The sequence below is a fragment of the Cylas formicarius genome, unplaced genomic scaffold (assembly GCF_029955315.1).
Source record: "Cylas formicarius isolate icCylForm1 unplaced genomic scaffold, icCylForm1.1 PGA_scaffold_1__22_contigs__length_36826433, whole genome shotgun sequence".
In the NCBI taxonomy this organism is placed as follows: Eukaryota; Metazoa; Arthropoda; class Insecta; order Coleoptera; family Brentidae; genus Cylas; species Cylas formicarius.
In genome coordinates this window covers 25,701,408-25,723,374 of record NW_026844264.1, presented here as the reverse complement: position 1 = coordinate 25,723,374, position 21,967 = coordinate 25,701,408, and the positions used below count along the sequence as shown (strand labels likewise).

At 32.1% G+C, this 21,967-nt stretch overlaps 2 protein-coding genes across 2 annotated transcripts in view; one reads left to right on the top strand and one right to left on the bottom strand.

The window, feature by feature from the left end:
- LOC132696787 (ras-associated and pleckstrin homology domains-containing protein 1) overlaps positions 1-15,329 on the bottom strand; it is a 93,569-nt gene extending 78,240 nt beyond the window's left edge. The window contains exons 1-2 of the mRNA XM_060661813.1: positions 15,188-15,329; positions 3,862-3,969 (exon numbers count right to left, since the gene is read on the bottom strand). Of these exons, the coding sequence (XP_060517796.1) occupies positions 3,862-3,969; positions 15,188-15,223 (144 nt within the window). The 5' untranslated portion in view covers positions 15,224-15,329. The remainder of the gene's footprint in view (positions 1-3,861; positions 3,970-15,187) is intronic.
- Positions 15,330-18,545: 3,216 nt separating this feature from the next.
- On the top strand, positions 18,546-21,759 carry LOC132697139 (uncharacterized). The gene is made up of 5 exons (XM_060662432.1): positions 18,546-18,737; positions 19,759-19,891; positions 20,420-20,644; positions 21,443-21,567; positions 21,619-21,759. Exons 1-5 carry the CDS (start codon positions 18,546-18,548, stop codon positions 21,757-21,759), a joined length of 816 nt encoding a protein of 271 aa, XP_060518415.1.
- Positions 21,760-21,967: the final 208 nt, after the last annotated feature.

Genomic DNA, 21,967 nt, shown 5'->3' with positions numbered 1-21,967 from the left:
TGTCTGATTGTGCTGGTTGTGTTGCAACCGGTCTGTGAGAGCACTATGTCTCTTTTTGGCTATCACTGGTCGCTCTTAAAGTTTCACTCTACAACATCGCTACGGTTCTGTTTTTCAATTTCAGCGGTCATCTCGTTCAAATTCACTTAATTGAGGGTACCCGATAGGAAGCTGTTTTCAATACGCCAAAGGCAATAAAACTGAAAAGCTCTAAGCAAATTCTTAAACATAATAACAACGAAACCCGCTACAACTTCGGGCAGGCAATCAATCAAGCAAGGTTTGAAATACGAAATGCTACAACAAAAGGCAATGATTGTAAGCAAAGATTTTTAAACACTTTAGGGGAACACGGTAATCGTTAATTTAGTTTCCAAGTAATCCGCATAACGCTATCGAATTGCATAAAACGTAACGTGTTTCGATTAATCGACCGATATGATTGTAAAACTTGGAATTACCCGTTATCAAACGTTCGATGCACTTTTTAGAAATTGTCCGAGAACAGTATCTATTGTAACCACCAACTTTGGGATAATATTTATAAATTGCTAAGGTAATTCTATTTATTCGCAACAATGTGTATGTTAATCGCAAATGTTAGGTATAAAAGGTCCCCATGTAATGACGCTTCAGTCCTTGGCATAAACAATAATTGTAAGTGCATTTTGCAATTAAAGCGCTTTTGTGTGTATACATATTGTAATGAGGACCTGACAACTCGGCAGAATCCGCTCGTGTGGTCTGGATGATATCTAAACTCGAGGCCTTTATTGCCATATCGCATTAACCGGTTAAATACAAGTATACGAGCTATCCCTAAATATGATGTTTCGTTTACGACCAAAAGCTCATATAAAAGTGTGTCGTAAATTCCTTCATCATAAAGATATAATAGGGTGTCAAAGTGAATGTTCACGACCATTTAGGTTTAGTCCAGAAGATAAATTCGGGTCGATGGTGTCAAAAGAGAGAATTTAAGCTACCACGATTTTTATACCTTAACTTGATTAATCCATTGCAACAGACTCTTCGCCAATGCTTAGGTATCACAAATGTTTTAGAGAAAAAAAAAATTAAATACTGACACAATGAGATAATAATAAAGGTCATTATAATGATATAAAAAAGTAGATATGAATAAGCAAGCGTTAACGCTTTTCTTAAATTTTATGATCCTTATACAAACGGTATTTCAAATAGTAATTGGACATAATTTTTCAAAGAAACTTCCGCAGGCTACTTACTGTAATATTATTTACAAAACTTCTGAATTCCTCCTGCGACTGTTGTTGAGTCGAACTTGCTAAGTCAACGGGATGATTGGCGAAACGTTAGCAAATTCAACTCAACGACAGCCGACGCAATCCAGAAGTTTTTAAATAGTAGTAATAGGACATAATAATATAAATAATATTTGCAAAAATTTGCTCTTTTATGGGTTTATAGCATATAAAAATGGTTTTCCAGGATATCACAAACTCATTTAGCTACTAACGAAATTTTATTTGTATTTTAAATATCATTTGGCATTCTAAATAAAAAATTAGACACTAATAACAACCCGTAAAGTGGATATGCCTCTCAAAATTATACTTTTTTTAGCTTTAAGTTCGTCGATTTATATTTTGTTTCGCCCTCACCATTCTGATGACTGTATGTATGATTGCACAATTTTCTGAAATCTAGGGCATTTTTGTTTGTTGCATTTTAAAATTTTTATATTTATTACATATTGGTATGAGTTTAATTAAATGAAAAATAATTCCAAATTTTACTTTTTCACTAAAATTGTTTTTACGTCGTGAATGACGTTGAACATCTAAATTCAAAACATAGAGCAAGTGACATTTTCATATTGTTTTCATTGTCCCATTTTACCGACAATGAATAATTCGATTTACTCAAGAAGTATACCATCCATACTTTATTTTCTCTTGACAAACTTGACATCGCGCAGCAAAACTAAAATGGATTGGTTTATATCTCCGGTAATCAATATGAACAATGTATAGGCACGATATGTCAAATCGAATAAGCGATTTCTACAGCGAAAGTTGTGCCTTCATTTGTACACGTCCACGGCTAATCGCATTCGGCTCCGTCAAATTCGCTATTGGGGTTGCGGTGTCCGACAAACCCCTCAGATGCCGACTCATTGTTTTTGGCACAAAAGCAACCCACAAATTCGGGATTATTAATGAGGGATTTGGTTACTTCACTCTTTCAATATTAGTGGCAAAAATTACGCCGAATATTTAGCAATGCAGATCCCAAAAAAAAACAACCATCGTGCCTATATACATTAATATTCTAGTGGCGTGGTAAATGGTTGGCGACACTTTAGCTTCCGGTTTTTAAATAATTAAATTCGCAATAAAGAATACCTTACTGAACATAAATATTTAATGGCTGATTCCGCTTTGTTGGACGCTATGTTTTGGGTATTTTTAAATGCTGAATTCTGCGTAGGTCTGATTAATGAACATAATGTTATCACAAATGCAACAACAAATAAAACTTGAAAGGAACTTGGAAGATTGTACTTACAATTGTAGATGACATTGTTTTTTGCTCAAGAAAATACTCCGTTAATACACTTAATTGCTAACTATCTATGAAATAAATCTTTAAGTAGATCCAGATATATATCGAAATATGTTGAAATTGATATTTCTGTATGGTTTTTGTCTCCAACATTGTTGTTGTGTATACATTCATTATTGAAACTCGTTTCTACTACACCGACTTTCTAAAACTTAAGTTTTTGTTGCTACTTTGTAAAACCCATCATAAATTGATTACTTGTTAACCCGAGAAAGACTACATTGCAGTCAACTAGAGCTGGGTTATTTGCTTGAACTTCAAATTTTTTTTTAGCATTTTTACGATTCGAACTCTGTCATAGAAAACATTGAAATTCTGATTAAAAACTTGTTGCTTACTTTTTGACAAACACACACACACACAGTACATAACGAACTCTGCACACATATTAGAAAAATCAGAGCTTTTACCATTCAAAAGGAAAAATTAGCAGTAGCTGCATATATAAAATATTCTAATTCAAGAAAAAATCCTCGTCGATGACCTAGAATGTGGACGCATTGTTTACGGAGAAATTAAAGGGATACCATCGATATACGCAAATTAGTAATGGTGCAAAATGAAAGAGGCCATGACTAACTCATTCGTTTTGGTGAACTTTGTGCTAAGCTTACTTTCACGGCTTTACAAACCACGCTAACGATCATACATATATCGAATAAAATACAAATACATTAAAACTTTTTTAAATATTGATCGAGAACAGAAACTATGCAATTTCTAAGAAAATGAAAAGTAATTTTTTATTATAATGTGTTGAAAAAATAACTAACTTTTGAAAAGGACACACACAAAAACGAGCGCAGCAGCAAAGTGCATTATTGTTGTCTTAATAATATTCGTTATAACATTAGTATTACAGAATAGTGTAATAATAATAGTTAATTAACAAGAAATCCTTGATATGTGGATATCATAACGCGTGTCACCTTTATTGCCCATGTAATTAACATGTCGACGCATAAAGTTGTAAACTAATCGCATTGACATTGCTTAAACAGTGCTCGATTTTAAATCCCCTACAATGTATTTTCAATAATTAAATATAATATAAAATAACAAATTCAATAAAACAAACAGAATTTATAAAAATTATAGCAATGAACACCAAAAGTGTAGATGAAATTTTTGAATTTATTTTTAATTTATTTTAATTTATTAAATTTTATTCATTCATATAATGAGCAGTTACAATTATTGGAAGTCTGAATAAATAAATTATAAAATCAATAAACTATTTAATTCTAAGCTCACCCCCGTCAAATTGTCGAGTTCCCCGAGCCACTCGTTTAGCAGCTGTTCGGGATCTTCCGTGTCCGATTCGCCATCTTGTATATCTGCGGTGTCACTCAGGCGATTCATCTGAAACAAACGCTTCTTATTTTTCGATTTTTGTTTATTATTTTTTATGTCTGGTTTTGTAAAGCGCCGTACATTAAGAGCGTTTTTTTTGCGTTATATTTAGCTGGTGCACTCCAAAGGTTGGCATTAATAAAAGATACAGAGTGTAATGTTAAAATCAGGTATTTGTAGATAATTTGGAAACTATTTAAAATACCTGATGATTACAAAATTCAATACAAAAATGAATTGATTAGAACACTAACAATAAAGAATTTCAAGGGTAATGTTATAACAAAATTTTAACATGCACAAAAAGGCTTTTAAGAATACTTAAAATATTTAAAAAACAGTTTACACAGCCATGGCCGACAAATGCTTAAACGCCATAGTTGATTAAAAAAATAATTGCGTATTGATGTTGTAGCTCCTAAACATTATTCATTTTTGCTATTTAAAATACCTGATTACAAAATTCTATACAAAAATGAATTGATTAGAACACTAACAACAAAAAATTTCAAGGGTAATGTTATAACAAAAGTTTAACATGCACAAAAAGGCTTTTAGGAATACTTAAAATATTTAAAAAAAAGTTTACACAGCCATGCTTAAACGCCATAGTTAATTAAAAAAATAATTGCGTATTGAAGTTATAGCTCCTAAACATTAATCATTTTTGCGTAGTTTAAACTTCATTTGACCTGTGGTTTGTAAAATGTCAATTGCTCATTATTGAAAACCAAAGTTCTGCATTGTTAATAAATAATAATTAAATAATAAACACTGGCATTATATTGAACAGTTTCCAAAATATCTAATTTCAGTTTTCAACTTTATTGCTTTATCGATATTTGCTCCAAGCTATATAGAGCTGAATTGAATTGTTTGGACCTTAAATACATTTTCAAACTAGTTATGTTATCTCCGGTTAAAAATGCAGCTGTAACGCTTCATAAACGAACTCAAAGAATTTTCAACAGAAGCATGAGGAGTCTTAATGAGTTACTCTAATAATAGCTAACCAAAACTAAATATAAAAATGTTACAACTTATAAAGAACATTTATTTGATAATTTCAAATAATTTCAATTCACAGACTTTTGTTTTTTTTTTTTTTTTAATATATCACCTGTTTCATAAGATTCGGATAAGTTGTTTGTTTGTCTGTATATCGTTAAGAAATTATTCAGCGCAGTAACATTCTGTTGAGTATTTAATGAGAAGTAAACTCTCGGGGGGCCAATAATACTGAGTACATATACTACTTTTTGACGGCAAAATAGTATCTAGCTGTCTGCGTAACAAATGCCAAGGGAAAACCCTGAAAATTTCAAATAGACGGGAGGGGCGCTTGTTGGAACAGTTGCAAAAGTTTCTTGCGTAATATTTGTGTTCACGTCTAATCCGCTGCATTAGATCGCTCATTGTTCTTGAGAAGCAAAACTAATTAATTTGGAAAGAAAGTGACACGGCAAAGTCGAACCTAAAAATACTTTTTGCAAATTTTATACGCTTAATAAGTATAAACTTTGGTTATTAACAATTACTCGAAAAGAAAGAAATAGAACTTTAAATTTTAAGTCAATTAAATTTAAGTTAAGTATTAGGTACAATTTCACTTCAAAAATTCGTTGACCCTGGTTTTGGAGCTCACTGTATAGCAATAAAAATAATCTATCGTAAGCAATCAACCTCGACAAAAAGTCGAACAAAAATAATAAAAGGCAAATGTATTTCGAGTCTAAGAAATTAAAAATGGACCAGCAAAGTTCGAAACACCCTCCTACTGCCACCCATTATTCTACTGGTGTTTCCTATAGCAACCCACCATTATATGTCTCCCACGTTTTATGTCTTTTAATCTTTACGTATTCAAATCTCGGCGTGAACGGTCCGAGAAAAGTACGTGGGTGGATTGTTGAATTCGAGGTGCACTGTCATTGCATCTGTGAGGGTAGATGTGGTTCTTTTTTTCCAAACGTGCTTTCAAAAATAAGAAACGACCTGCGTTTTCCGGAATTTTGTCGTCCGTTCACAAAAAGTCGACCAGGCTTAGGTATTAAGGAATAAGCATACACAGAAAATAAGGTGCCTCGAAAATAAAAATAGAGTGTATTAAAGGTGATATAAGATAATCAAATAAAACTTAAGTAGAGTTACTAAACTATCTAAGCTCCATTTTGAAACTTAGTATCTTATCATGTTAGTGGGTGGGTAGTGCAAGTTCGAGACTTGAGAAAAATTTGCCCCCATATTTTAGCTGAAGTTGATACTTTTTCCAAAACAACAAATGCGTCTTTGTGTGCCTTATCCCGAGTAGAGCTCCCTTTCTGTGTAAAAAGTGTCGGAATTTTAAAATGTTTTATTCAAAATAAGGACACCAAGTATAAATAAAAAATTTTGGACAATTTGTCCGTTCACTTATATGAATTTTGAATTTGAGAACGTGTGTTTCGATCTAGTTTTTCAGTTATTAAAGTAGTCTTTATGAAATTTCAGACATATCGTTTCACATATGAAAAAAGAAAGTAGTGCCCAACGCCTTGCGAAAACGGCAAAAATCTTTGGATTTTGCGAGAAATTTTATTCCTCCATCTTTCTCTTCAAATTTCCACCTTTAAAGGATATCGTCGAAAAAATGTGATAATTATGCTTTGCACAAAGCAGACGCAACTAGTACTCCATGAAGTTGATGTATTTCACAAAATATTCAACTGAATTATAAATTGATCGATTCATTTAATCGTGAACATTGTATATACAATTTTTTAATGGATAAACATTACCAAGAAGTTTACACGATGTGGCTGACGTCTTAGAAATGCCAGACTTGACGGTCATAAACCGAAAATTTCTCATGCGAAATCTGATAGGCAAAAAAATAACGTAAACATTTTGCCAGAGCGATCCCGTTTAAAAAACAGGATGTACAATGTAGGTATTTAAGTTGAGAAATATGGCCAAAGACGTTGGGAACATTTGTTTCATTTTTATTTTATTTATGTTTTCAACACAAGATAACAAAAAAACACACACTTTAAGATACACATTAAATTAATACAATAAAGCGTTAATAGGACTCACGAAAATAATGTTTAAACGTCATGGTTAAGTAGAAAACTAATTGCGTAACGGGGATTTTAGCATAGTTTAAATTTGATATCTTTTAGAAATAGAAATAAACATCACCAATTACTTTAAAAATTCAACACCCACTAGCGAAAACTAAGTACTTGCTAGTTTGTTCTTCTGTTGATCAAGGTGCTGCTGTCTTGACCTGATACATCCTCTATAAATGCATCGTGGTTTGTAAAATGTCAATTGAATGTCAATTGGTCATTATTGACAGCGAAAGTTTTGTTAATCAATCATAAATAAATAATAAAACTGCACGCACAAAACAAAGATTTCCTGAGAACAAGAATCCAATAATAATCCAAATAAGCTACTTAAATACATTGTTTATTTTTTTTTAAAACCTTATTTCAAACTAAATAAATTAACCGACGATAGTCGGTTTTATTGTCTGTAATAATATAGTACTAAATGATATTAAGTAGACCCAGAGTAAGAACGGGAAAGGTCTTGACCCGAGTCTCATCAAGACAACCATTCGACGATATAAAATAATGACTTCCCCGGAAGATCATCAAGGGCAGACGGCCATAATTTCACCGCTTGTTTGGAATCTTCTATGAAACGATATGCAAATTGATTACCCGAAAGTTGACAAGACGCAATTTCATTCGCGGTTAATGACGGAAATACAATTGTTGTGCCAAAGGACGCAATTTGATTATCGATGTAGGTGGTCCTACAAATTTTTAAACGGAAAGCGGCGGTTATAGGAATTTTGATTAAACATATTGGACCGATTTTAAAGGACGACCTTAAAATTTCTTCCGCGAAATTCTTGATAATTACTTCTGTCATCTCTGAACGCCGCGTCGCAGAGAATGGCTTTTCCGGCGCTTGAACATTTTCTCTCAGAAATTGGGTCGACAATTTTCCGCACAATTTCAGGACTATGATCGACGAAAGCTCGAAACGAATGCACGAATTTTCAACCTTTTGAAGGCATATTTTACCTTATGTTATAGTTCACGTATGTACTTGACACACAGACTGAATAAAAAGTGAATATGCGTACAATGAAAAATGTATTTTATAGTTATATGAATTATATAGTTGGAACAATTTTGATAAACGCCATTTTTTTTCCACTCATCCGATCCACTAAAATCCGATCGTTCCCAAACCCGTCACTAAAGGACTGGAAATGTCTGAAGCAGCTCGAGACGATGGGTAATGAAGGCGACGTCTTTCCCCACGCATGATCCGGGCATTATTGGGCATTTCAGGGTACGGAGTCGAGAAAGATAGTTAACAGCATTGTCAAAATTTAAACATTAATACTAATTTTTGTGTTAAATAAAAGGAATTAAATAAAAATAGTTTAGAATAAGAATAATAGAATAAGGGAGGTTGGATTCCCCGACTTATCCAGAGTGGGCCAGCAAGGGGTATATACAGGGTGGCGCAAGAGTATCGCAAACTACTCCCTTTTTTCTAACTTTTTCGAAAAAATGTTTTAAAACATGTTGCATAAATTCAAATGATAAACATTTTATGTAAACATATTTACAGGATACCCTGCTGACTCGGGTTGACTCACTATGCACCTTCGATGTAAATTACGAATGAATACTTTAAGCTCATTAAAACTCCAATTTCTGTGCCTTTAGAGCGACATTACCTTTAATACATCAATGTCAATTGGAATCTACGTGAAAAACTTGGGCTTATAATACCTCTTGCAATGTAATCATATAATAGAGTCATTTGTATTTAACTCTCTTACTAACTATAATATGAAGTCTAACTCAAAGTTTAGAATTAACAGTAAAAAGTTGTTGAGTTTAATAATTCATTTTTATATATAAAAAAATCGTTATATAATATGATTCCTAAACCGAATCTGGACCTTATATGTTCTTTGCGATCTTATTGGGAGAAAATAATAAAAAATCCAAAAACAGTGAATATAAAATAAAAGTGATACATTAAAATTTTAAATTTAATAAATAATAGATTTAATGCTCTGTTTGCTCAAAAATATTTTTGCGTTGTTACTAAATATAACAAATTTGTGTATTCTTCATTTTTGACATCGGAAGACAAAGAACAAATTAAACTGCATTAAACAAGGTATTATTAGGATTAGTGAACAACTAACTACTTCGTCCTAGTTTTTAAATAACTATTTTAGGTTTATTTACTATTTCAAGAGGATACCTTTACTTGATTTCGCGTAACTAAATAGTTATTTAATGGCTTAATTGAAAATAAAAGAACTAATCAAAATTTCAACTCTGGTTTACCAAAACAATATAGTTAGTAACAAAAATGTATTTTTTAAAATAAGGTGAGTATTAAATAGATTATATAAATGAACGACTTTACTGTATATTCAGGGTTACTGTTATATAACCATTCTGCTGGTTGCTGCATCATGTCTGCATGAAAATTCCACACCGGGCAATACCAAATTTTACAATTAATACGTACAATTTCCTGAAACACTTTACAAATTAAAAATTTTATAAATGCGCTGCCAGCTGCGACCCTCTTAACAACGAGAAATATTTCCTTGCCAAATTCGCCATGCTGATAACTGATTAACAATACTAAACGCGATGGCGCTAATTTTTCATACGGCTATTTTAAGGGTGTCAATTATTTATTGATCAATGCACCAGTGAGCTCGCAAGTAAATATAGATTGATACGAAACGGTTTATTGTTTATCGTTAACCTTCGTTGGCAACAATGTCCCAATTCATAAGTGGTAGCTGGTAAGTTCAATAAACGCGAAACTATTTTATCGTTAAATAATTATTTTGTAGATGCTTTTCCGACGTACGTTCTTTTTCCAATTTGCTAATGCTCTGCTTAAACTTCAACAAGTTCAAGTACAAGCACTATAAAATGTATATAAAGCTACTGATACAGGGTCATGATACAATTTTCTTTGACTTACCTGACAAAAAATTTGTTAGAAAATATTGGAAAAACAACTTGGTAAGATTTTTTTATGTCCCTGTATATATTTTGCCATTTCAAATTCCATATTTACTAAAGTTTGTCCTTTATGAAATAGAAATTTATTTCTGTGGATAAAAAATAAATTACAAATTAAAACTATATGTTTTATATATTGGAATATAGAATAAGAAGCAAAAAAATAATGTTATAATTGTTATTATAAAAAAATACTATTTGTTGACTGTTTCGCGATCTTTATAACTACAAAATGACTAATTATCTTAAACGGAGAGAATGAAATTATTATTATATATTTATAATTATTATAACAAAAATTAATCTCATAACTAATGAAAAAATATAGCTAGCTTAAAAAGTACGACGAAAAAAATAAATTCTCGAATGTGTCAATAAAAACACATAACAAAGAAAACGTATCCAGAACTACACTACACTGTACCTGATCATGACAAACCAATGTTTCATTTTCATTTTAGTTTTCATTCAATTTGTTACCGTTCGATTTTTCATTACCCTTTTGACTTTTCCAATAATTTAGGAAGGGATTCTATATCTTTCATTAACACTTTTTACTTTCCATAATTATATAAGACCTATAAGTTTAATTCTCAAGGACAAGAAGTATTTATTTCGTTTGCTTGAAGGCGGTAGACACTGATTCAGTAGAAATACTAAAAGGATGTCGAACTTCCATTGTCTTTATTTTTAACTTACACAACGTTTCGGACAGTTGTATTACTACCCGTTACCAAGTATAAACTAAAAGTTTACACTTGATAACGGGTAGTGATATAACTGTCAAAAACGTTGTGTAAGTTAAAAATAAAGACATCCTTTTAGTAAGTATTTCTTTGGTGATATTTTAGTCTATTTACTTCTGCTAAATAATCTTTTGTTTTATTTTATTTTTATATTGTAGTCCTGACATTGTGGCTTATATTGATTGATAAATAAACTTATTATTATTATTATTATTATTATTATTATTATTATGAACACTGCCATGTTGTTACTGGAATCGAAATGGTGAAAAATAAATGTGGAGCATCTAGCATCATATTCTATTACGGAATTCATATTGCAAAGGTTTTGAAAGATTTTAGAAGAATACACTTTTAGCGTTTTCTGGAGAGTGTTTACATCATAAAAGAAGTTATTCAAAATCGCTATCAGAGTCGACCAAAACGTAGAAATCGTCACTGTTTTATGGAAAGACAATACAATAGAAACTTTAGGAGTGTGAGTCATTCGTGTTGTTTCTGTAACAATCAATCTCTGCAAATTTGTTTCTTTATAAAGAGACAACAACGTTTCGTCCATTAAATTTTTTTTTATTGCTCCAGTCTAGTTGCAACAGTGAAATGCACTTAAATGCCTGATACTATCTAATTCGTGACTGGTTTCATAATATGAAATAAATTCTCGTTCGTTGTTTCATTATGATGGCAAAACTATAAGGGAACCCATTGGAATTGCTGATCCTAAACATCCGTCGAATATGCGTTTGGTTGGCGAAGGGCATTTTTTACAAGAACTGTAAAATTATTGACCGACCATCTATTTTTCGTGCATACCAACAGGAACAACAAACGCAAAAGTCACTTCGTGCACATATGGTCTGTGCCACACAGCATCCAAATGAGCTATTGTTCGCTCGGATTCGGTGTTCTTTCGGAAAGTTTGTAAATAAGTCGCTAGCCATATTTGGAAGAGCTGTCGAGAGACTGAAAGAGGTTTTATTTTATTTAAAACGGTCCGCGACGGCTTATAATATAGAAGTAAAAGCATGCAGCATGTACCGCGGGACGCTACGAAGATATCGATCAATTCAAATGCGTTTTGTAAGAAATTTATCAATAGCTCTACTATAGAAAGCATACTCACAAAATGAAGGAAACTGTACCGTATATTTTCAACAGGATAAATGAAAATTATATAGTTAATAAAGCATTAAAATTTAACGAAAACTTTACACGTACAAAAAAAAACTTTTTCAAAAACAAAAACAGCAATCTCTCCAGAATTTTTTGTTTGCTATTGAAATGTTTTTCAAAAATATGAGGGAAGTCAGAAATCGGGACTGTTTTTACGAATTATGGGTATTTCCATGCCCATAATTCATTTTTTTAGGCTTAAAAGCAGTTTCTATCCCATATCAGACGCTAAGGTATCAAGGTATGAATTAACTTCTGATAAAAAAAAAGTGGGCGTGTGTTCTCGATATTTATTGCTTCAGAATTTTCTCTGTGGCTATCAAAAATAAACTATACTTTTATTGGTGAATTGGGAAAGAACCTAATCAAATAAAAAAATCCCAAATAAACTTTCTTTTTTTTTTAGGAAAAATTATGGGAATTTAGACATGCGAACGATTAACGGAAAGTTCGTTCGAATTCTTTTCAAACCGTCTCGCCCGCTATCAATATTTGAGGTGTAAAAATGATAACAACAGCAAATAGTTGGGTAAATACCGATCCCATACTTATACTTCTTCTTACTTGTGTAACTCGACCGTGGACGAATGGGTTATTTATTACATTTTCAGTTATCTAAAGCCTTCAAGGGCAATTTGGGTTAATGCTACCATCATTACGGACACCGTTTAAGGTACAAATAAGATGATTTGAAAAAAATGCAAGCTGGTATTAACAAACGTATGAACAAAATCGATGTCAGATGATATTTGTAAGGCACTCATATGGTGTAAGAATTAAATTTCCCGCTATGTGATCACGTGATTATGGCAAAACTTTGTATTATCCTAATGTTGTCGCTTAAATATTTTAAGATGCCTACATTGATATTTTATATATGGTTTGCAGATCGAATTTTTTATAATTGATAATTGACAAAAACTCAAAAAAAACTCCTTAATCCTGAAATTTCAAAATTCCTCGGCAAATAAACTCACTGAGTACTTCAAGGTGATCACAGCTGCCGAAATGCTTACATTACTTGAACTTGAAGTCAATTGACAAACAAAAATTGGAAAAATGTCTTATCAGGAACAGAATGCAAAAATACGAAAAAATACTTGCAAGGCATTACTTTTTGTTTTTTTGTCTGAAAATGGGAATAATTTTATCGAGTATACCAGTAAGTAATCCTAGAAAAAATGTTTGAAATTATTTGGAAATTTCTAAAATGGCCACCAAGGACTTATCTTCTATATTGATTTTTAAGACCCAGTTTTTACAAAATTTTCTTTTATTAACCCGTGGTTAGAAGTAGTACTGCTTAAAAACTGAGACAAATTGAAATTTTTTACAATTTATATCTTTTTCGAAGGTGTTTTAAAAAGGTGAGAAGAAGAAACGACATTTTATTTAAGTTTCTAAATACCATTTTGCATTCTAAATAACAAATTTGCGTTAATAACAATCCGTAAAGTAGAAATGGTTTTCAAAATTCAACCTTTTTTTCTTTCTACGTTTTTTCATTCATACTTTAGGATAGAATACAAATATTTAGGATACGGTTTTCACGGGATTGTTAGGACATTGTTTGACTATCTAGTGACGTAATTTTTTTTTTGATTATGGCAGAAAATTCCAAATGCCGGCAAGGCAATAAGCAACAAAACATTGAAATAAAAGGTTTTAATTTAAAATAACCACAACTCCAACTACCATTATTATTTATTACGCCCCCTGGTGCCCATTTCAGGAACTCGAAAACAATTTCTAACATGTTCTCTTAGCCGATTTACTTTTTTTTTTTTCAAAGTTCTAGTACCATTTCTCCAACAGCGTACCTTGTTGCCCTTATTAGGAGATTCAGTGTGTCCCTCATTCTATCAGCGAGAAAATTTTAAAAATTCGAAAAGGATTTTCGTTTGTTTTTGGTTTGTACAAATTTGCATAAAATCCCTAATTTTCAACATTCGGTTTGCTTGTTCTTAGATGTAACTACAATTGTTAATCCAGAAGATGGGTTAACTTTAGGCCTTTATTTCGCCAGTTTTCCAGTCTCATATAAGTATGATGATCCTAGGAGGCCAGCTGTATACGAAGTGTGTCATTCAATTTATCTCGCTTCAGTCAGTTGGGTCGGCGCTACCATTACTTTGGTTATGAAAAAAAGAAAACGCGATATGAATGTTATTGTATAATATTATTATTACTTATTTGATTTTCTGATTTTGATTTGATTTGATTGCACAACGGTCGTAGTAGTTAGCGGAAAATGGAATACACAAAATACCTATATATAACTTTCAATTTTTTTATCCGATACTTTTAGAGAAATATGGTTATAAAATTCTTTTTTCTAATTAATTAATCTTACTTAACGTCATACCTTATATATTTCAAAAAATAGTATAACATAGATTTTATGCATTGTCTGCCTCAGTAGTCCTATGGTTTCAAATATGTAATGTTATGTAATGTTATTCTTAACGCTCCTTTCAAGTAATATTGTTCTATTGTTCTTTTTATTTAACCGTAACTTTGAGATTGAATTTTTCGAATTTGCCGCCATGACATTGGGGACTCATGTCAAAGTGTACTTTCAGGTTATCAGATATGCAGGAACGATTGCACATAGAAAGATTTCTCATATCTTACAAACCACAAAATTTCCCATATATAGTGAACATTACGGGCGACATTACTATTCTGTGATAATGGAAAATATCTTTTGGAATTACTCTTTTTATTCTATGCGTAGGTAGGATGCAGAAATATACCGGAGATCTACATAACGGCCATGGAAATAAAATAGCTATAATAAAACTTTTTTTCTTTATCAGAAAAAAAATCTTCATTAGTCTGTGTTAAGCGCTTTGCATTTAGTTAGACGGATGCACAAATTATTGTCAATGCGAATTGTGCAGTATGGAATATTAATTAATATAGTCTTGCGACTGTTTCTGAGTAGTTTATAAACGAAAGATTTATATATTTTCAAATGCTATACTTAAATCCCAAAAGTATACTTATGTTTTTAAAGAAAAAAAAAATCCGCAATATCGTCTTTAAAAAATTGGAAAAATATTTCTTCATGAGCTACGACATATTAATAAAAATTACGGAATATTTATTAACGTATTGGTTCATGTGCGATGATAAACAATTCGTTGGAATTCCAACATTAATCGACGACGTAACCCCAATTTTTGCACTTTTTGGGAAGTTTCCAGAAAAATGTGTAAGATAAACGGGCCTTACTTTGTCATAAATACTGGTTCCGTTGACGCAATACATCAAAACACTACCGATATCGCCAGGAAACACGCTAAACACTGGAATATGTTAATCCACTGTCAAATGGCGAAACGCGACACGGACAACACCATCGCGCGCTACTCTGCAGTGTCGGAACGTTACTGACTAATGTTTATTTTCTGCGATACAGTCGGGCGTCCGTAGACGACGGGCGTCGCGCAGTGTTGCCGCCCACGCGCAATTCCCCGAGAAACGCGAGATATTTCGCAAGACAGAATTTCTTCGAAGCTAATTCCCTTGGGGTCCTATTTGAACTCTTCGCGACAACGTGGTGTCGCGACGCATGCGCGCTGGACATTATTCGATCACGTTTTTCGGAGAAGGTGCAATGGGAAACGAATTTCTCGTATTGCGGTGCATCCGTAAATAATTACGAATGTACTTTATTTAGATTTTGCGACTTGCGTGGAAAAGCAAACAAATACAGACATAGGTTCGTCCCTTGCTGTATTGACATGCATGTTTTTCCAAGATTTTACATAATGTTTACTTTTGCTACGTATAGTTGCTTAAGCGGTTTTTTTTCGAAAAGATTTATGACATTTCCGCTTACAAAATTAACGTCAGATAGGCTTCGCGCAATCAGAAATTTGAATAGTTAGTTAGTTATGACATGGAACCAAACACGGCGCTCATTACTGCGATACAGAGTATTTTGTTGTTTTGTTGTTATATAAACAACCAACTCCAACATCACTTAATGTAATACGCTAAAGCAATCTAAAATAAAACGATCAAAAACGGTGATCAGAAAACCACAATAAAATGAATGCGAGTGCGGTTTCAGAGCTTCTTCGTCATCTTTCAAGATAGTTTCTTATATGGAAGGTGGTCTTCTGGGTTTTCTTTGGACTAGTATATTGTTTTTTGCCAATTTTCTGTCATCGTTCATTCTGTTTACGTTTTTATTCCAGAATTTTCTTCTAATTCTTATCCATTTTGTTGGTTTCCACTTTATTATTATTCTCTTCAATTGTTACTCTGTCGTATAGTCTTACAGTTTTCATTTCATTAACTTGGTAGTCTCTGATCTTGTCTCTGCTGCATAGGTTAATAAAGGTCCTTTATTTAAAGGCGCTTTTATATATCCTGGCTCTGCTCTCAGTGTTTAGATATTTGTTCCTCCATATCTTTTAGGCGTCCAGAAATAAAAGAAGCTTCAGCTATTCTTGTAATTTTTAAATATCCATCGTTTGCACCAGGTACGTAAATTAATTGACTCGTTTAACGATTTTCGCAACAATTTCTAATTGTCATCTTATCGGGTCATATGATGTGCATTTAGTCTTGTTGATGTTCACTATCATGTTTAATCGCTTAGCTTCTTGATTAAAAAGGTGAAGTAGCTGTTGCAAATTGTCCTCTGAATCGTCCCATTCTAGATCTAAGCTTAGGCTGTTTTTAATGTTATCCAATCCCCTTGTCTGATTCCTCTTTTTATGTTTAGTTTTAGTAACTGTAGTACTATGATGTTAGTACTACAGTGTCTGTTTTAATTCCGATACTAATTGTATCAAATGGTGATTCACATTTTGATTAAGTCGATTAAATTCTAATGATTTATCTAATAATCGTTTTTATGATGATGATTATTTGAATGTTTTTGTCTATTTCTTCAAGTAACACTTTTGTGAATAGTTTAATTATAAAATAGTATTAGAGTAGAAACAATCCACAGACCTTAACAAAGCTAATTCTAATGGAAGCCGAGAATTTGTTGTAGAATACAGTTAATCGTATATTATAGAACAAGCTTTATAAGAGATGCTTTAATCACGAGTTTGTTTGAGCACGAGAGTAGCAGAGGTGTGCGTTTTAGATTAGGAAGCACTATATTTTTTTAATTTAACGCTTCATAGGAACTTTCAGCACTGACAAACATCAAAATACCAATAGTGTTTCAAATATCTACCGAAAACCCCTTACTAAACACACGGCTCTCGACTGTATTTAATGAATTAACATTTGCGCATACCTGGTCAGTGCACAACTGGTTGTTTTAGAGTCGTACCCTTTAATTTTAAAGTACAACTTAACCCCGTTGCCCTCTGCTCGTGCCAAATCAAAATGGCGTTCATCAAACATGTTGCTTAATATACTATTGACATTTGTCAAACCTGATGGGTTATTTTATATTTTTTTATCATTGCTGTGAAATATTAATGATCTTAAAAATTACCAAATCAAAAGTTCTATTGGTGGATGTACATTGTATGTACGTTGTATTTATACAATACATTTATTCCAACAACTTTGAAAATGAAAATTTCACGAATAAATAAAAATTAAAAAGCAACATACTAATTTCACTTATCGTGGTGTTCGACTGGATTTGTGTTAATGGAAATGAAATTAAACGAAATTAAAAAAAAAATCAATAGTGATATAGTATAATACAATATAGTTAATGTATTTGAATGAATTTCCGTTTTATAAAAATGGAATCTGAAATAACAAATGTATTTTGTTATAACGACCTTCTATTTTCTGAAAACTCCATAATGCAATGGCATTTGCACCCATTCGTTGTACAAGTGCGTTTGATACAAAACTGTTAAGTATCGATCGAAAATTGCAGGAAAATGCAATAGAAGCGCGGCTCATAGCTACAAAACGTGCAGCTGACAGCTATCGCATTCTTCAATCTGTCTGGCCCCATTGTTTTTCTTTAATAATTATAAATTATTGTGCAGAAGGTGTTAGAAAAATTGCATATCTGGAAAACCTGCTGCCAGAGTTTTAGAAAACTGCAGGAATGTCAGGATGTTTTCACAATTACCCAAAATATATGGGTAAGCGCCACACACTACAGTTAAGTGTCAAAAGAGCCAGCGCGATAGACCGTGAGGAATCATAACTAATAATAATAAATAATTATTATTATTTAATTTTATTTGTTATATATTAAAAATTCCGGTAAAGAAACCTTTTCGTTTTTAAGTATGGTGCTGTCATCTATTTGATAAAACAGAAGTTCTCGCAGATTTTTAAATGTAACTTTAATTCACATTGCTGGACAAGTTATTCAAAAAATGCAGAAAGGATATTTTACTGAACCATTTTTAAATGTCTGATCTGAGGAAACTCAATAATTCATGCATATTTATTATTAACTTTTGTTAAACGATCTAATTTAAATGTGTATCCTACAAATATGACTTGCTGAATATATCAGGGCAAGCAGGAATAACACATTTTCTATAACGTTCTCGATAATGACAGCAAATACCAAAAAAATGTCAAAAAATTTGTTATAACATTAAAGATCATTCAAAATTCTCAGTTTATTGCACTTGCGGCAATGAGCAGGAGAATGCGGCTGGAAGAAGAGAGATTACAACTCTTAAAAGAGGAATTACAAGAGGAAGAGGATAAGATTAAATTGATGCAAGAAAAAATTTTTGCTCCTTTGGTTTGGCGGAGATTGGGTAGCGGAATTAAAATTCAAGATCTAAAATCGAATTATTATGAAGATGCGGTAGCTATAATTTTGGTAATTCGCTACGAACAAATAAATTATTTTGTAAACACCTCTCCCTTAAAGCTTAACTGAACCCTATCCTATTTACCAACAAGCGAGTTCACTAAATTAAACATTTATTTAATAAATGAAACTGCTTATTAACATACCACCTACGTTCTTCTCTCTTCAATTTAAATTTCTTAAAGAATGTTTTCCTGATATTCGCCTGAAAGTTTGAGTAGAGCTAAAAATAATTAATTTGAAACCACTCCCACCAAGAATCAAATATCGACATTAAAATTTATGGCATTTATATATTTTAATTTTTCGGTCATATCAATTTTTGAAGTTTTTTTTTTAATCGAAGAAGGGGAATTTTTACAATTTACGAAATAATTAATTTATTTATTCTTCTTGTTTGGATAATGCATGCTTCTACCGAACAATATCGTTGTGATGCTTCAAAGTATGATTTAAGCTATACTTCCTTGCGCATTCACCGTAATAAATAGAAATAATTATTTTGTTCTGCTTTAGGGAGAAGGGAGAGTCTGATGAGATTAGCTTTGAGGTTTTCTTACAGTCTCTTAAGTCCTAACATAAAGAAGCTTGTTCGTGAAGCAGAAATTGACTGAGATAGAATATAAAAAATGTGGCTTGTGGTGTTTCAATTAGTGTGTAGGCTACTGTTTTTCTTTCGTTATATAGTTAAAAACTGGTGAATTTATTTTAGTTTGTTGTGTGCATGTTGTGGCAAATGTTAATAGTAGGCGATGATAATGAGATTATGTTAAAATTTTAGTAAATTTGTTTGCAGTAATATCATTGATGCATGACAATCAACTTGTCTTGTCAACACATTTATTCTTACATTCGTAGACGATAGGACACTAATTATGTTTTTATTATCTTTATCCGCTTAGAAACTGGCCATTGTATTTTTTTTTAATTTTGTTTTTTTACTTCCTCTTTGTTCCTAATCTTTCCTATTCCTAATTATTTACATTGTGTATATATTCTAGGCGGAATAAATTGTTTAAAATATTTTTAGAAATATTTTATAAACGAGGATGTCCTGTTTCGCAATACGAAGATTGCTGATGATCCTTCATCACAAGAATCGTTCGGAAGAAGAATTATGTATAAACTTAAAGACAGCACTTCTATTATAGCTATAGATGAAGGTATATTGAAGAATATTTGAAGAATATTGAGTATTGAGTATTCTTATTTATTACAATGCATTCCAAATTCGTTGTGCCCTAAATCGTATTTTAAGATACAAACATCTAATATTTATATGATTGCATGATTTCATAATATGTGTATCTTTAAAGGTACCCAGTATTTCGTCAGTCTCTAGTGATATTAAAATGATAAAAACAGTTTTTGATTGTTGTTTTTATGCTGAATTTATTGGCATAAGATGTGATGGCATAGAAAAACAAATGGCGCACCATTAGAAATGTTTAGAAAAGTTAAAATTTAATCGCAAAATTGCCTAAAGGAGACTTTGGGTAGCATAATACAGGGTCATCGTAACTGGAATGTTTTAATAGGAACAGGAAAGAACTATTTCTCTATCTCTGATTTATCTTGTATAGAAAAACTCTGTCCCTGTTAAAATACTTTAATTATGATCACTCTACACAATTGCATACAATACAATCATCTTATTTCAATTTTAAAATGAAAGTCAACAACTCTTCTAGGACATGAAAATAAAGTAACAGGCATTCTTCTGCTCAATGTGGTAAACAAAAGCGATTTCGCTCGGATTTACAGCAGAACGATGTTGGTCGAAGGCAACGCCTACAAGAGTATATCAGAATTTATGAATTTTGTTAACCGAAAAGTGGATGTGTTTGAAGAATGCCAGCATGACACCTATCTTCAATTTTACTTGCTCTGTATTGTGCCAGAGTACAGAGGTCAAGGTCTGTCTATTCTTAAGTATCCACTACAGTTGCATTGCATTAGCTATTTTTATAAGCGATCTTAAGACGCATTTTTTTCCACCCATTAAAACGGCCAAGAGCCCAATTTTAATTCCTTCTACATAACTTATAGAACGTTAAAGCAAATTAAATACGTGATTTAATTATCGAAGTTGGCTTTGGAATAGAATAAATTAAAAGTCACCTCCAACACCCGTAAGTTGTTAGGAAAGAAACTTAAAAGCTACCGAAAGCACACTAGTCTATTATTGCCAACGGAACTTCAACAGAACAATTGAATTACTATTTCTTAAAGGGTTATAATACATTTCGATTTATTGTCTTCTAAATATTTATATTACATCATTCATATCTAAATCATAGATTCATTACTATTCCATTTAAAGCTTCCGGCGGTTCGTGACCCACTATTCAATCTGAAGGTGCGGCCGGTTGCCTAACTGACTGTAAGATCGCGTGGTCTAATTTGTCCTTTTCTCTACCTTTCTATAGTTAGTCTTCCAATTATGAGTTAAATACCTCTTATCATTCAATTTGATGAAGACCCGATGTCACAACCCGCGTACTACATTATACATTATTAAAATTTTATTTATTTCCCTATATATAGGTACAACTACTTCCGTCAACTCAATTCACACTATGTTCTAAAAATTTTGTCAGCGTTTATTGCAGTCTTTTGATATCATGATATCATTGACATTAGCGCCATTTTTTTAATTCAGAATTTGTACATTCCCTAAAAACGATCAATGACCATATTAAATTATATTGCAGGGTTGGGGTATCATCTAATGAGAGCGGGCATGGACGTGGCTAGACATTTGAAGATTCCCACAGTGATGGGTATATTTAATAGCTACAGCATGCAGAAACTCGCCACAAGAGTGGGCATAGATCGGGTGAGTTTAGAGGAAATGAAAAAGTATAGTTAAAAATATCATCCCTTGCAGACACTGTATGAAGTTGAATATGCGAACTGGGTGGACCCACTTGGAGAACTGGTTTTTTGCGATCCTGGACCTGGGAATTATACATGTGCGATGATGGTTGGCACGGTACCACTAACTGCTCAGGACACGACTTGCAAATAAGAGTACTTATTAAAAAAAAGTGGCGAGAAGTGGTACGATGACTGATAAATTAATAATGCGGTATACGAAACATCTCATGTAAGTTTAACGTTTAAGTTTTTTTAATAGACAAAAATTCACATGTTTATTCTCCCGAAATCATCTGAATAAAGAATAACAATAATTTTACTTTAATTTTGAATTACCCAGAATACCTATCGTGGCACTC